The sequence below is a fragment of the Neopsephotus bourkii genome, unplaced genomic scaffold, assembly GCF_033783945.1.
Source record: "Neopsephotus bourkii isolate Nb327-2 ecotype Australia unplaced genomic scaffold, CSIRO-AGI_Nbou_v1 NB_718, whole genome shotgun sequence".
NCBI classification, from domain to species: Eukaryota; Metazoa; Chordata; class Aves; order Psittaciformes; family Psittacidae; genus Neopsephotus; species Neopsephotus bourkii.
This window is the reverse complement of record NW_026901217.1, coordinates 903,533-918,819: the sequence shown is the minus strand read 5'-3', so window position 1 is coordinate 918,819 and position 15,287 is coordinate 903,533. Positions and strand designations below refer to the sequence as shown.

The window sequence follows — 15,287 nt, the reverse complement described above, 5'->3', positions numbered from 1 at the left end:
AAACTAGGCTAAAGCAATACTCTGTTGCTTAGTTCTACTGGCACAACATGCTAAGTTACTATTTTTTTAAATCATCTGTATGGAGAATGTGCTTCCCATGCTATATGCAACACAGTCAAAAATCAAGGTAAGTTGCAACTGTTGAAAAGAAGGTGCTCTTTCTCTTTTACAAGGAAGGACAATGAAGAAGTCAGTATAACATTCAGACTGTTCTTACCTCATCTAGTCTGTCCTAAATATACTTGACCTATTCTCACATTGTTCCCATATTAGTAGGGGCAATAAGAGAAACCAAGGGAACCCAGGATGCACAGACTGATGAGGATGCACAAATGCAAAATTGCCAAAACAAGAACTGGATCTTTCTTCTGCTGTCTCCATTTACCAAGTCCATTTAATAGTTCTACATGTAGTTGCAGCATAGTGTTCAGCACCTTCTGAGACTAACCTATTATAATTCAAGACAAGTTTACCCCATAAAGGTCAAAAACTAGTAGAAAGAGAATGCACTGGGAAAGGTGGGGGGCCCCCATGGGTGCTAGCTGTGTCTTCCATACATCATTCTGGAGTCACGGTCAATTAAAAAAGAATACGAAGGATTATCAAAGCTTAGAAATAAGTGTAATAATAGAAAAGCTGAGGATGACAGACTCAGTTTATGGCTTTTATAAATATGGCCTAAGATATCCAGCAGACTGATGGAGGTAGACCACGTGTTCCAAAGTGTTATCTTCCTGCCTTTCAGTGAAAGAATCCAAAAAATGAGCAAAGCCCTAATATTAGGTCAGACAGTGTTTTATCACAAGTGATTGGTTAAATGGCAGACATTGTATCTCAGCACTACATACATGCAAGGTATGAAGGAGAGAAGAAGCAACACCAACAGCAGGAAACCTTGAGGCAACCTAGCTGCTCCTGTTACCAACTTTCAAAGCTCATAACCCACTGTTTATACTGTTTTTATCATCTGCTACCATTCACCTGCTTGTCCTGATCAGCCAAGCAGCTGCATCAATTTAGAAGATTGGAAAGACAAGAAAATCAGTTGGCCACAGAGGTGTGTGGTAAACAGCTTATCCAACCAGTACACAAGTGAATTAGCTTCCCAAGCACATTGCCAGAGGGACACCCCCCCACACACCACCTTCATAAATAAAATTTTAACCTTTGGAAAAATGCCAGGAGTAAAACATTTGTTTACTGGAGGCAGGAAGAGCTACCTATGATTCAGACATTAGGAAGTGACAGAAAAGACTAAATTATGCAATTTAAAAGTAGGAAAATAAACACAAAATAGTTGCAATGAGGTGAAGGAGGAGAAGGAAAGAAAATGAGACACAGAAGTTTTGGTTCTTCTCACTCATTTGTGCAGGGCTAAAGCAATCATTGCAGCAGGAGGCCCCCATAGGACTTCTTCACCTTTTAACCCTCATCCTAAAGCCCCTAGCCAGGGACTTTCCTCTTCAGCACTGAGTGAGAAACATCTGTCCAGCTTGATCTCCCAGTTGGAAAGGAGAGATCACAGTCTTCCTTATTCATTATTTTCTTTTAGCAGAGATTTCAGAGAGAAGAACTCCATCTGCCCTCCCTTTAAACAACAGCTACCAGAAGCAAAGGACTGAAACGCGGACAGAAAGAAGGCTTTTTTGCAGCCAGCTGAGGGAGGTAGGAACATACTTCAGCTCTGTCGGATGCTAGTTGCAGAGATTGATAGGAAAACCTCTTCCCGTAAGCAGAAAGCAGGAGAAGCACTCCGATGGGAATAGCGCTGCCTTCCCAGCAGTTGTTGGAAGCAATCGAGCATTTCTGCAGTGCTGCTTACAACTTTGCACCTCCCCTCCACAGTTTGCTGGATCAACTCTCAGCAGCACATGTCCAGCAAAAGTTCTAAGTTTCTTAAACTGCAGTAATAGTCTGCATAATTGACATGCTCATTCCAAGGCTAAAACAGCAAACAAGGTCTGAGTTGCAGTCAGTTATAGCCACACCGTAAGAAAATGTCACCAAAAGAACACTATCAAATTTATGTAATGATGATGGTGCCTCCCTTATATAACCAGTAAAGATCTCCCTGCCACTCTCTTTACAAGTCATACAACAAATTCCTTCTGTCTGGTTTGTTTGTTGGTTTGTTCTTTTTTTCTTTACTGAAGCTGCAGAGATTCACTGATTAAACAGAGATGTCAGGTCAAGGAAAATGCAAAGGAGTGTGTATTAACTCAGCACTGAAGCACACACCATAGCAGAAAACTCTGTAATTACTTGTCCTGGGACAAAATTACTCTGGATGAAACCAGGGTTAAGTTTCCCAATTTATACTAATGTGCCACTTCAATGCTACTCTTCACTTTATATCCTCCCTCTACTCCATTTCTCCCTTCCCCTCCCCAAAACTCCAGAAAGGAAAAAACAGGCTTTATCTTAGTGTTGACTGACTCCTGAGTGTGTGTGTGCTCTGCCTTACAATGGACCGTCAGTAGTGAAGAGTAACTTGTTATTTTTTCATAGTGCTGACAAGCTTATACAATTTAATTTCATCTGTGCACGCAGACAACTGTGTTAGATAGGTCATAACTAAGAGCGTGACATGACCTCAGCTGTGAGCTTTAAGGGCACTATTTCACACTGAGTAGCAAGTCATTAGACTGCAAAACTTATTTACACAGCATGATACAAATAATTTCAGCAATAATTCTGTAGAAACAGTAAATGGTAATGTGTTAGAACATGCAAGATTCCGGAACATACCCTTAATGTTATATCTTTTGCCTACTCTTGTGCTTCTTAAAGTTATCTCCCTTAGCAACAGGAAAGGATTTTGTAAAGAAAAAGTTCATCTAATGCCATCATGAGAACACCATCCAGGTGGGATCACACCCATAGCCTACCTCTGACACTTCCAGCACATTAGCAGAACTAGGAAGAGACTACACCATGTAAGTAAAACAAAGGAACCTGTTACAACATTACATTTTAAAAGTCTCCTCTTATCACACCCCATTTTCTCCAAGCACTCACACTTACAGCTGGGGTATTCTCTTCAAGCCCCGCGGAATCTCCTGCATTCCTGACATGGACACCACATGGCAAAGTGCTCCACTGGCTCATCCATCCTGGAAAACTCCAGCCTCTTCTATTTCAAACTGCACCCCATACCCTCCTCTCTTCCATGCTCCCCCCTTTCCTTTTCTTTTCTTTTTGTTTAATGAATAAAACTATGCAAGGACAAACTCCCAAGTCACCTCAAGCCCATGCATCACTTCAGTGTTTTCTCTCCTGGCTTCCTGATTAGAACACAATGCCAATCCTTACAATAACCGCTAGGAGCACCAGATAAGTCAGCCCTACCATCTCTTCCCTAATACATTCCTTATTTTCATTGTGTGCTGGGAAGGGGCAGACTTCCTATATGTATTTCAACATGAATTTTAGAGGGGAAAAAAAAAAAGGAAAAAAAAAGGCATGAATGTTTGCTAGATTCTGTATATGGATTTTGGAGTTCATCAAGATAAATGATTGCTCACATGCTCTACACGGAAAGTTTCAAAAGGCAGTCCTTCTGAAGAATCAGTCCTCCCTGCACTGTCCCAAAACCAGGCACAGCTTCACTGCTACACCTGATCCTCCTTAAGAATCTATATGGAAATACAAATGCCAGAAAACTGTAAAAGAAGCATGCATTAAGTGTGAACGGGAGCATTTGTCTAGCACATTATGTGATTCAGTGCAGTTATTCTTCATACAAAGGTAAAATGACAAACTGACACATTATTTTCAGAACTGCTTCTTTTTTATAAAAGGGTATCACTCCATTTTGAAACTTAAAATCCATTTTTTCATTTGATATCATGTGTGCATTTACCCTTTTAATAACTCTACCAAATGGACTGTAATTCTTATGTGTTGATTGCATCAAAGGACTATTTGAAGGCAGGGGTATTAACTGTGTTTGAATAGCTTCCTGTATTCTTATTTCATACCCCAAATCTAACCCTGTGAACTCCTACTGTCAGCAATAAACACCTACAAAAGGTTTATTTTTTAAATCCCAAGCCCCAGACAATATTTAAAAAAAAAAAATAGTCTATTTCTGTGATGTTTTTTTTATTTTCAGACAGAAATACTGAAGAACCTGGCACTAGCTGTAACCCCAGAGGGAGGAACATCCTGGCCTGCACCACTGAAACCCATCACATTCCTCCTGGGGTGGAGACAGGCTTACCCCCAAGGAAGGCAGGCAGCAGATCTGCCATCACCCTGCCCCAAGGCTGGCTGTGCTGGAAAGTGGGTGGGGAAGCAGATTTAGTATGTGACAGCCACTATCACCACTGCCATGAAGGGTTTATCTGGCTTTGTTTTCACTTATGAAGCAGCAGGAGAACCCACATGTGATCAGCTAGCCGACTGGAAAACTCTTGTGTGGGAAACAGGCTAAGAGACAAGGTTGCATTTCTTCTGCTAGGCAAGGTCATCCCAATACCCCACCGCCATCCTCAGCCAGGTCTTGTCTGCACATAGCACCGTATCAAGATTTCCCACCTAAGCTAGCCAGTGTGTGGCAAAAACCAAAAATTAACTCCTTTTTAAAAGCAGGTAAGGCAAAGCTTTCTTCTGGCTTCCTAAAAATTCTTAGAGAAAAGAACCACCACATCTCCTGAAAAAGCACATATATACATATATGTATATTTTTTTAAATCACTCCACCAATAAATTGGTTTACAAAATAAGAACAAGCAAAACCTTTTCATTTAGTTCAGTTATTGATGTGGGGCCTAAACTCAGCTGTCCAGAAGTCAGTATACAGAATACAATATTCAGACAAGCTGGTGTACTGACTTGATACAGTCTCCTAGAAGAAATATCACCTCTTTTTCCTGGTATGCTTTTACACAAAAATATTTGTATTATTATGAACAGATATTATGTGTAATAATACACAAACCATATGGACATAACTGCCTGACCTTTTTTAATTACATGTTGTTATACCACCAGTTCCAAGAGAGACATCTATCATGCTGTCATTCACCCTAACTAACCACCATTTACTGGAAAAAAAAAAGGAAGAAAAATGTGTCAGTGTAACCTCAGAGTTTAGTCCTAAAGTTATAATTTTGGTGCATAAAATGCAATTAAATATCTTCCTTCTCAGTTAAAACAAAACAAAATAAAGCAGGTTAAAAAAGTTCAACAGTTAATCGCTTTCATCTCACAGAAGTTACCTCATAAACATTTCCCAACTGGATACTGCTAAGGAGAGAGTCAGATACTACATAATGTAAGATTACTTTTTACAACTAAAGGCGATGTGGTATGTTCCAAAGAGCCCCAAAAGTTAGTCATGAGAAACCAAACTTTGGTCAACAGCTGGAATCAAGGTCAAACACAAGCACAAAACCCAGACTATGTAACCTTTTATTGGAAGCCAGGTTCGTTGGGTTTTGTTGTTTTGAAAAAGCCCCAAAATAAAACTAACATACTGCACCAAGCAGTATTTACAAAGCTAACACTACCTGTACAACTATGAATACTTTTCCTAAGGTAAACAAGCCAGAGAATTCACAAAAGAACAACCGCGATAGCCTAACCAAGGATTGATGAAGGGGGAATTGAGAATAAACAATACTTTCAGTCTAGAGATAGCAGACACCCTGGACACCTCTCAAAACCAGAAAAATGTAGTGCTGCCTTAGAAATACTTGTTTGTATGTATGAGGAGCTGAAGTCACATTACAGTCCCCAAAACAGCATCAAATTACACTGGACTAACAATATTCACTTGTACACAACACATACCTGCCTTGACAAGATTATCCCTTTCTGTGGGCCTTGCTCAAGTAATTTGCATGACATAAGGTCTGTTGCTGCAACTGAAATACTGAAATTAAATTACAACAGTTGAAATTTCTTCCATTGGCAATAAAATGATTAGTCATTGGAACACAGAAAAGTTTAAGGTCAGTTTGAAAAAGCCTCAGTAAGTCTGTCACTGCAACACTACAAAAGAAGTTACAATGAAAAAGAACAAGGAGGTAAATCTTTGCTTTGTGTTTAATTGCTCTACGTCAAAACAAAATTTGCACTTCATCAGTTATACTTCCCTCCTTAAGAAAATATTTCACCCAATATATTTCAGTGACATCCATTTTTAGACTAGAAAAAAGTGAGAGCAAGACTAAAGTAGTCCGAGATACCCAACCCAGAGCCATTCACAATATATAAAATTACACTCTCCCTTAAAGTCACTATATTTTGAATCACTGGTGTTCCTTTCACTCTTTGTAAAGACTTTTGTCAAAGCCATGAGCTAAACTTAATGGGAAATGTGTTCTAAATTTCTCTATGAAACTACATTTGATTCTGATGATCTGATCCAAAAGTCATGACCAAAAAAACAGAAAAAAAAAATAAATCCTTGCCTCTGAAGTGTCCAAACCATCATTCCAAGATTTCAGAAGTTTGATGAGAGTTTCCTCTCTCTCCAAATAAGCGACTGTCGAATACCAAAAAAGATGGGAGATAACCCTTCTATTTTCATTCATTCTTAAGAGCGATGTGGTCAGCCAAAGGCTTCCAGAATTGATGCTCATTTTGACAGCCAACGTGTATATTTTTTTTTTTTAATCATTAAGTTAAACTGTTCAATAAAAACATTCATTTCTCAATATATCCAATTCGCATTTCACACAGCCACCTAAGGCTTGTGAGTAAGAGGCATGCAAAACAAGGTCATCTGTGTACAATTGGAAGTTAAATTCATGGTATTGCATTATTTCCTCTGGTTAGTACATATGTTGCTTATACTGAATGTTCAATGCTGCAAGACTTCGTACATAAATGTAGAAATCACTATGCAACATCAAGAAACTAGGAGACATTAATTTGTTTTTCCACTTCCTACCCCTGCTCCTCATTAGTTTTTGACTTGTAATCCCCTGCAATTAGCTGTACTAAATCTTATTAACGCATCTACCAAAAGACAGAAGCAAAGTGAAAGGTTATCCACAAGCTGCTATACATCCAACTGAAAATGATCTTCCAGATCAGAAAGTCAGAATTTGACTATTTCCTCATCTCTCAGCTATTATGGTCCCAAATTAAGCATTACTACTTAATAGCTGTTAAGAAGAATTGTTTACACCAAGAAACATCTTTAGAATACCTGGCTCATTTTATATGCCTAGTAGTCACCCACACTTCAAGAGGAACAGGACTATTTCTGTTACTTGAGACTCTGGCTTTCCTATCTACACCAAGAACAAAAGCATTCAAGCAGTTCAGGTACTGTCTAACCATCTAAACTCAGAAACATTTAAATTAACGGTGTACATCAGTGTGGTATACTGCATGAAACTTAGAATAACTAGTGGAAGATACTTATCTTAATACATGTACATCAGACTTTTTAATCAGTTTTATATTGTCATCTGCTTTTACCCTCTGAAACCATCTACTGGTGGTTAATTCAGAGCATATACCATAGATCAAGCACTGACAGCACTGGAGCTTTGGCAGCAAAGTCAACATCAGCTAGCAATGTCCTGTCAAAGATGCTAAATACTTGTAGGATTAGTTCCATCCTGCTTAAGTGAGCATTACACCCAAACAACACGCTTAGGATGTAGTTATACCCCCAAATTCATACCCAAGATCATTTCAGCATCTTTAGTCAGCACACAAGACAACACAACTTCCTTCTATAATCAACAAAACCAGTATGTTTAGTCATGCTTTAGAATTCATGGTTTCATTCAAAAATACCAAAAAGTCAAAAAACTGGTTCCTGAACAATTCATAGCATAAGGGAAAGGACAGACTTCCTTCCAGAAGGAAAGGTTTCTGCACAAACACTAATTCCTTCAAGGTCTTCAGCAGCTCCTGGAGGAGCACAACTTTATTCTTAACAATAAAGCTCAGAATATTAAGATGTCACATAATGCTACTTGATTACACTCATCTATCTTAACTTGACCCAGCTCTACGGGGACAACACTGAATGATGCCAAACAAGCTCATCTTGTTCTGGGATTTTTTTTTTTTTTTTTTTGTAAACCAACTGGCTTCTTAAATTTGCTCACTAGGCTGATGCAAAAATAAAAAAATAAGGAAAAAGCTTTAATGCAAACAGGTGCCTTCCAGAAGAAAAGGCTTTTGTCAGGCACTACAGCTTCTACCTGATTACAACCATTCTGCTGAATAAAACATTTCTTAACACCATTACATATCTTAGCACGTTCACGTATTACTCAAGACAGAAGAGCACCTATGTGATTAGTGCCAAAGAGCAACTGCCAAACAAAACTACAGTAAAATTTTCCATTTCTATTACCTCTATACCTGTATGTCTGAGTGTATATTTCAAATATCAAGAACTAGCTTAATAGTCTGGCACTTTTCTAGTCACTGTCTTCAACTGAGAAATTTAGAATAAGTAAGAGAATGTTGTATGCAACCTTTTATATCAATGCTCTTTATGTCCTGGGAAGATCAAGCCTATTTCTCCTTCTCAAACACTTGGGTTTTAAATGCATAATCAATAGGAAAGTCAACCATAGGTTTTTTCACAGTAAATACATCCAAAAGAAGGTTTCCTAATTTACTTTCAAAATCATTTTATGAACCTCTCAGAAGTATAGGGAAGCCTATCAGATATAAAAGAAAACTGAACCAACTTACCCAAACCTCCTTTCCCAATATAGTTTATGAGAGATGTTTGTGATGAAGTTTTACCTTTTATCAAATAAAAAGTATTTCAGTCTAAGTGGGACATGCTAGAATACTAAGAATTACTGTATTACATCAGCAGACTTTCTACAAACAGTTCCATAAACCAACCATCAATGTTAAAAGCCTGATTTTAAGCACATCCAGTTGCCATATTGAGCCCTGGCCACCCCCCAAATGACAGTAGTTCTAACAGAGAATTTAGAAGGCTTGTTCCATTCCCTCAAGCTTTTCTTCCTTGCTTTAGTACGGACAGCTGTGTTTAAATACCTGGTGGTTTCTTAGCATAATGGCAGTAAAAAAATCCTCTATGCTGCTACCACAAAGAATCAGCTATTTTAACTGGCACATGCATAGCAGAACTGCAACATAACAGAAAAACACAAAGCCAAGGTTTACTATCACTTTTTAAAGGACAGATAGGGAGAAGGGGGCTTGCACATTACATCTTTAAAAGTAAGGAGAACCACAGCAGAAAAAGTACATCAGGTTTTAGATGGGCACGAATGTTTCAACATTGAAGGCAACAGAAGTGAAGGAAGAAATCAACACAGAGAGTAGCAGAAGCTGTGAAGTTTAGCAGTGCTCCATCCCTGTGCACAAACAAGTTCTTTCATGTACTTGTGCAACCACAGCATAGGCTGCAGAGACCCGAGCAGGATTTAGCCCCAGCTCCCTTCTTTACTAACTCCACATCCGCCTCTTGAATGCCCAGCATACACCTGATGTTTCTTGTGTTTTTCCCAGAAACCACCAGTCTAACACACAAACTGTTCTGAATACCAGCTCCAGGGAATCAACAACAGGTGCCAGTGGTTATCAGAAAGTTACTTCTGTATGAGAAACATATAAACCAGACATGAAAATGGGAATCCTTTTAAAGGGGTGAAAAGACATCCATGGCATTAAGGCACATATTCAAGGAAATCAGATTTTTCCACCTGCAGGACACGGTTGGGTTTTTTTCTTCCTTCTTTTTTTAGCTTCAAAATGATTGCAAAGCTAGCTTTAATACCATGTCCAACTGTTTCAAACTAAAAATTGAAGTCTCTGTGAAACATATGTCTATGTACAAGCTTCAAAGTGCTCCTTTTCACCCCTCCTAAGAACTGAAACCATATTTAACTGCAATCTCAGACTTTTTATCTCCCTTCCCAGATGGTAACCTGGGTTTGCCCCAACACTTCCATGCAAAAACTAATAGAGCGTGAAGTTACAATTTTCCATATATATATATATATGTGAAAAGTATGCACGGCAGAAAAGCAGTTTCCTACTGAAATCACTTTCCCATCTTTTCGTCTGGTGCTGCAGCCTCTTGAAAAATCACCAGCATAAAATACAGCTTTAAAAAACACAGCTCTTTTGTGCCTGTGCCTAAGCGTAGAATTACAGAGAGCATAAGCCAACGTATCAATCAGTGCACTCAGTTAAAGTTCATCGCCTTAAGTACGTCAACTTTTGGTTTGCTTGAAGATGGCGATCATGATGTCAAGGTCGCTTTTAGGTCTTTGAAGTGAGCATGAACCTTCAGACTACAACTGATAAGGTATCACTGACAAGCAGGAAGAATTTTACCTTAAGTCTTCCTTTAAATGGCATCTTTTACACAAGCAGAAAACAGTCTGAAACAATGGTCAAGATTTAAACTTACTGCTTTATGGTGCACAGCGCATGAAGATGCTAAACCAAGTTATGCTCATATAAACTCGCCATACTATAACTCCAACTCTGTCTCCTCAAAAAGCAGGCACCCCTTTCAAGTGAAAATTACCAAATTACTTTTTAAGGACAGGGAACCATGACCAACACTGTAGTCAGGGTTTTCCCCTCAAAGGTTCTGATGTTATTCCAGTATGGAAGTGAAGCTATAAATACACTGGAAAGGGCAGTTATATGGAAAAAAGCAAGCATATTTGGAGACTGATTTACAGTATCAATTTAGGAGGGCAAACTCATGCTTACAACTTGGTCCATTAACAGACAGCATAACTGTACATGATTTAATTTAGAGTCTGAGAGGGAAATTTATTGAAACTTTAAAAACATTAATACTGCTTTTAATTCCTACATACTGGTAAAGACGCATTCTGTGAATATACACACATACATGGAGGATAGGTGAAAAAACCAGTCTGTGTCCAAGCACAGCCCTGCCATGACCCATCAGGACGTTCTCTTTGCAAGTTTAAGCCTGTGTCTTTCAAACAGGAATTTTGCCATTAGGAACCAGAGAACAGGCTATCCCAAATGTTATTTTTAATTAAAAAAAAAATTAGAAAAATATAATTTTACCAACTTCCTAGCATTTAAAAAAAATGTACATAGCAGCAACAGTTCTTCAAGAAGTATCTTCAGTATCTGAAGGGGGCCTATAAGCATGCTGGGGAGGGACTTTTCATTAGGGACTGTAGTGATAGGACAAGGGGTTAAAACTTAAACAGGGGAAGTTTAGATTGGATATAACGAAGAAGTTCTTTACTGTAAGGGTGGTGAGGCACCAGAATGGGTTGCCCAGGGAAATTGTGAATGCTCCATCCCTGTCAGTGTTCAAGGCCAGGTTGGACAGAGCCTGGGGTGACGTGGTTTAGTGTGAAGTATCCTGGCCCATGGCAAGAGAGTTGGAACTAGATGATATTAAGGTCCTTTCCAACCCTAACTATTCTACGATCCTACGATTCTAAGTGGCTGTTAACCGTGAACAGATGAAAGCTAACAGGGTCACGTTAAGAGCCACATTCACAGATTTTAAAATCAATCTGAAGGTTTAGCAGTTAAAAAAAAAAAAAATTCTGATAGCTGCAAAGGCCATTTGTATTTAAATACCACCTAACTGGCTAAATAAAGATTAAAGAAAAATAATAAAAAACAAACACAGCATTTTGTCTCAATGATACAAATGCCGAGAAGGAAGCCGGGTGCCCATGGGAAAGGGCTCTGCAGAGATGACTCTTGGCATCACCCATTCCTCCTACGTGACTTAACAGCGTCTCCGCCGGCACCGGAGAGCCCCGGCGCACACCAGCACCGCCGCTGCCCTGTCACGAAATCTGCCCTCTCAGCAAATGCGCTCCATTTTCCTTGCGAACTCAGTGTCAGCTCCGCTACAGCCTCTGCCAACATATTTACTTCAGAGCAACAGTAGGCTGAACTTCAAGTAACAAAAACGCAACTCCTGCAACTCCCTTTTCCACCACATCCCCCCCCCCCCCAGCTCCTTTCACCGATGCGGAGGACTACAGTCGCAAGGGCAGAGCCCCCCAGTCCCAACGAGGAAGGCTCGAGGGGCATCCCCAGCTCCCACCGGCTCCGGGCCAACAGCTCCGGCAGCTCTCCCGCCAGCAGCGCCTCTGGGCCCGCCGCACCGAGCCCTCCCCTTCCATCGGGCACCAGCACCGGGACGGCAAGTGTTTACGTTTAAAAATACATATATACCGAGCCCGGATCCAAAGGGAAGACGGAAAAACTCCGCCCCCCTCTCTCTCCCGACTCCCTGGGAAAGGCGATAAAAGAAAGGCAGAAACAGCTTGACCGCTCGGCGATCCTTTTCTGAAGGGGAAAAAAGGAGAAAGGGGGGGGGAGAAGGAAAAGAAAATAATGGGCAACAAAAGTGAAATAAAGGACCGGGCAGCGCCGCGGACAGCAGTCCCGGATAAAAGGGGAGGCGGCCGGGAGGGCGGCTCGTCCACGGCGCCGCCGCCGGGCCCGGCCGTGAGGGACCGCGCGGGGAGGCCGGGCCGGGCGGGAGCGGGAAGCGAACGGGGAGCCCCGCCGGGGAAGAGAGGGGGGGACCGCGAGTAGCAGAGGGCACTCACATAGCGTTTCAGCTTCTTCTCCGGTGGGGACTTTCGGAGCCAGCCCGAGCAGACCACCTCCCCGCCGCTCATGGCTGGGCCGTCTGCCCGCCGGGGCAGTCCTGGTCCTCCTCCTCAGGCGGCAGTAGCAGCACCCGGGCCGGGCCGAGTCGAGACACCCCCGAGACGCGGCGGCAGCACCGCGCCCGCTCCGGCCTCCCAGGGTTACGGGGCGAGGGAAGGGGACGGACGGGGGAGAAGTGTAGTGTGTCTGTCTCTCACGCACAGCAACGAGCAAGAGCGGCGAGCGGGACTGAGGCGGGGGGGTCTCCCTGTCCTCCTCCTCCTCCTTCTTGTTGCCGCCGCCGAGTCACACGAACATCGGGAGAGACGACACCGGCAGCCGCCACCCCACCGCAACTTCGGATCCAGCGTCCCAGGGCAGGATCCAGCCACCGCCCCGCGTCAGTGGCACCGCCCCCCGCGCCGTCGGGACCCTCCCGCCGGGGAAGGGCCGTGGGGGGCTTCCCCTCCCCTGCACTTGCCCCACGGCCGGGCCGAGCTCGGAGCCGGCCGCCGCAGCTCCTCGGGCTCCCTTCTCCCCCTGCGCCGGGAGGAGGGGATCGCCCAGCGCTCTTGCCTCTTTCGCCTTCACCTCCGAGAGGGGGGCGGGGGACACCCGCGGCTGGCTCGCACCCCGCGGTCGGGGCCGGGTTCTCTCGCTCCCGGCGACCGTGGGAGGGGTTTACCCTGGTATTCGCGGCGTCGTGTCCACCCCCCGTCCCCCAGCCTACTTTTTCCCACAGCGCCTCCCGTCCCGTCCCGCCCCCAACGTCGGCCCCGCGCCGCCCTGAGCAGAGCTGCCGCGGCGAGGCGGCTCCTCCTGAAACTCCGCCGGAGCCTTTTCAAACAACAAGGGCCGGGAGGGAGAAGGGAGGGGAGGGAAGGGACGGCGCCTCCCTGAGGGATCCTGGGAGCTGTAGTCGGCGGGCGGCGGGGACTGCGGCGGCGCGGTCATCAGGGGGCGCGGGGCGGGGAGGGATGGCCGGACCGAGGTGTTTGGGGAAGAGAAAGGGGGTGAGGGACCGACCCCGACCCGCGCCCGGCATGGATGTCGGTTTTTGTTCGTTTCAGAGGGATGAGGAAGCGGGTGTTGGTTTGAATAACCGGTATTAAAGTCTCAGCTGAAATGGTGATTCTTTGAAACCCACTGCAAAATCGTTCTCTGCAGACGCGGAGGAAGCGGGGGGGGACGGGACGGACACCAAAACCGACCTCAAAACCCTGTGAGAACTGCGTTAAAAGCAACTCGGCAGAAGTAAACTCCTGATCTGAAACTGCCTTAGCACTAAAAAGAGTTATAAAGTCAGGGTGTGAGAGCGGAAAGGCGCAAAGCCAGCGGCGGGCCGTCCTCCGTCCTTCCCGAGCTAGACCCCGGGATGGGGCTTGACGGCGTTTTCCTAATGCAGAGGGTGCCATGACGGGGCGGCCTGTGACGGCGGGATGGACTCGTTAGGGTGGAAAGTGGAAATAATTTTAAACCTCTGGAACTACCAGCGCCCACCCCTCGCCCCGAATCCCTCCCCTCCACAGCACTGTTCCCTACAGAAAAAAAAAACAAACTGCTAAATAATAAAGTTTCGTCTGCTCGTGCCTGCTTATTGATCTGCGGTATTATTAAATGGGGTGTCGGTGGGCTGCGAGCCTGGCCCCGGCTGCTCTTCTCTGGGGAATAGCCGCAGCCGACGGTGCCGGGCCGGCTGCACCTCTCCCGAGCGAAGGGAGCGCCGCATCGGGTCCGGCTGCCGGGAGGCGGCGGCGGGGATTGCCCTCAGCCGGCAGAGCCGCTGACAACCGGGGGTGTACGGTGGTGCCCTCCCTCATCCGCCCTTCCCCTCCTGGCTGAGAGCCGGGCGATGAGCTCCTCGAGGCAGGGCTTGCTGGTCAGTCTGCGATCAGATAAATAGCCAAACCCAAACAAAACGAAACAAAAGGAGAATGATACGCAGGGCAATCCCAACCACTAGTCAATTAAAAGGGAAAGACCTAAATCATTCAACATCTCTGCTCTCTGCCTCTTCCACTATGCCAGAAATACATCTCCAAATAAATTTTATTATTATTATTATTATTATTATTATTATTATTATTATTTTGGTTTTTACAGATTATTTAACTGCAAGCTTCTGGCACGGGATCGTTGTAGCGGTTGTTAGCACCGGTGCTCTTCCACTGAAGAGAAATAGTCCCCCTAGTGTGTCGTTGTTGAAGGGAGCACCGCGGTGCTGTGATTCATCAAGGTATATAGCATTAAAAAGTTGCAGCGTTTGGAGCGTCTTAACGAGGGCATTTGCAGAGATAACAGGGAAAAAAATAAAGCTGAAAGCCTAAAGGTATTAAAATCAGTCTATCGATTCCACCATAAATCTTTTCATAAATGCGACAGATAAAGCACTATTAAGCACTAACAGAAAGATCATCAAATAAGGAGACATTTTGCCAAAAACGTTAAAAAATAAAGGAAAAAAACCATGAATGCTTGCCTTTATCAATATTAAAAGTGCACAAATCCTAGAATCCAAGCAATTCTTACATATTTTTCTACACATCATTTCAGCTGCCTCAGTGGGTCTATTGGAAAGAGTAAAACAGTGTTTTGATGCCTGCAGTTCATAAGCATGAACTCAGATTGTACTGTTAGGTTTAGATTTCAAGCTGGGTTTCAGTATACCTCTTCTGTTTAAACCACTAATGCTGTTGTTTAAGAAT

At 43.5% G+C, this 15,287-nt stretch overlaps 1 protein-coding gene across 8 annotated transcripts in view; it reads right to left on the bottom strand.

Annotated features, from left to right (window-relative positions):
- GAB1 (GRB2 associated binding protein 1) overlaps window positions 1-13,046 on the bottom strand; it is a 98,049-nt gene extending 85,003 nt beyond the window's left edge. Inside the window, exon 1 of one of the 8 annotated variants that reach the window (XM_061354135.1) lies at window positions 12,540-13,046. In XM_061354135.1, the coding sequence (XP_061210119.1) occupies window positions 12,540-12,611 (72 nt within the window). In that variant the 5' untranslated portion in view covers window positions 12,612-13,046. The remainder of the gene's footprint in view (window positions 1-12,539) is intronic. The other 7 variants (XM_061354128.1, XM_061354133.1, XM_061354132.1 and 4 more) reach the window with 7 other exon arrangements.
- Between the last annotated feature and the right edge of the window lie 2,241 nt (window positions 13,047-15,287).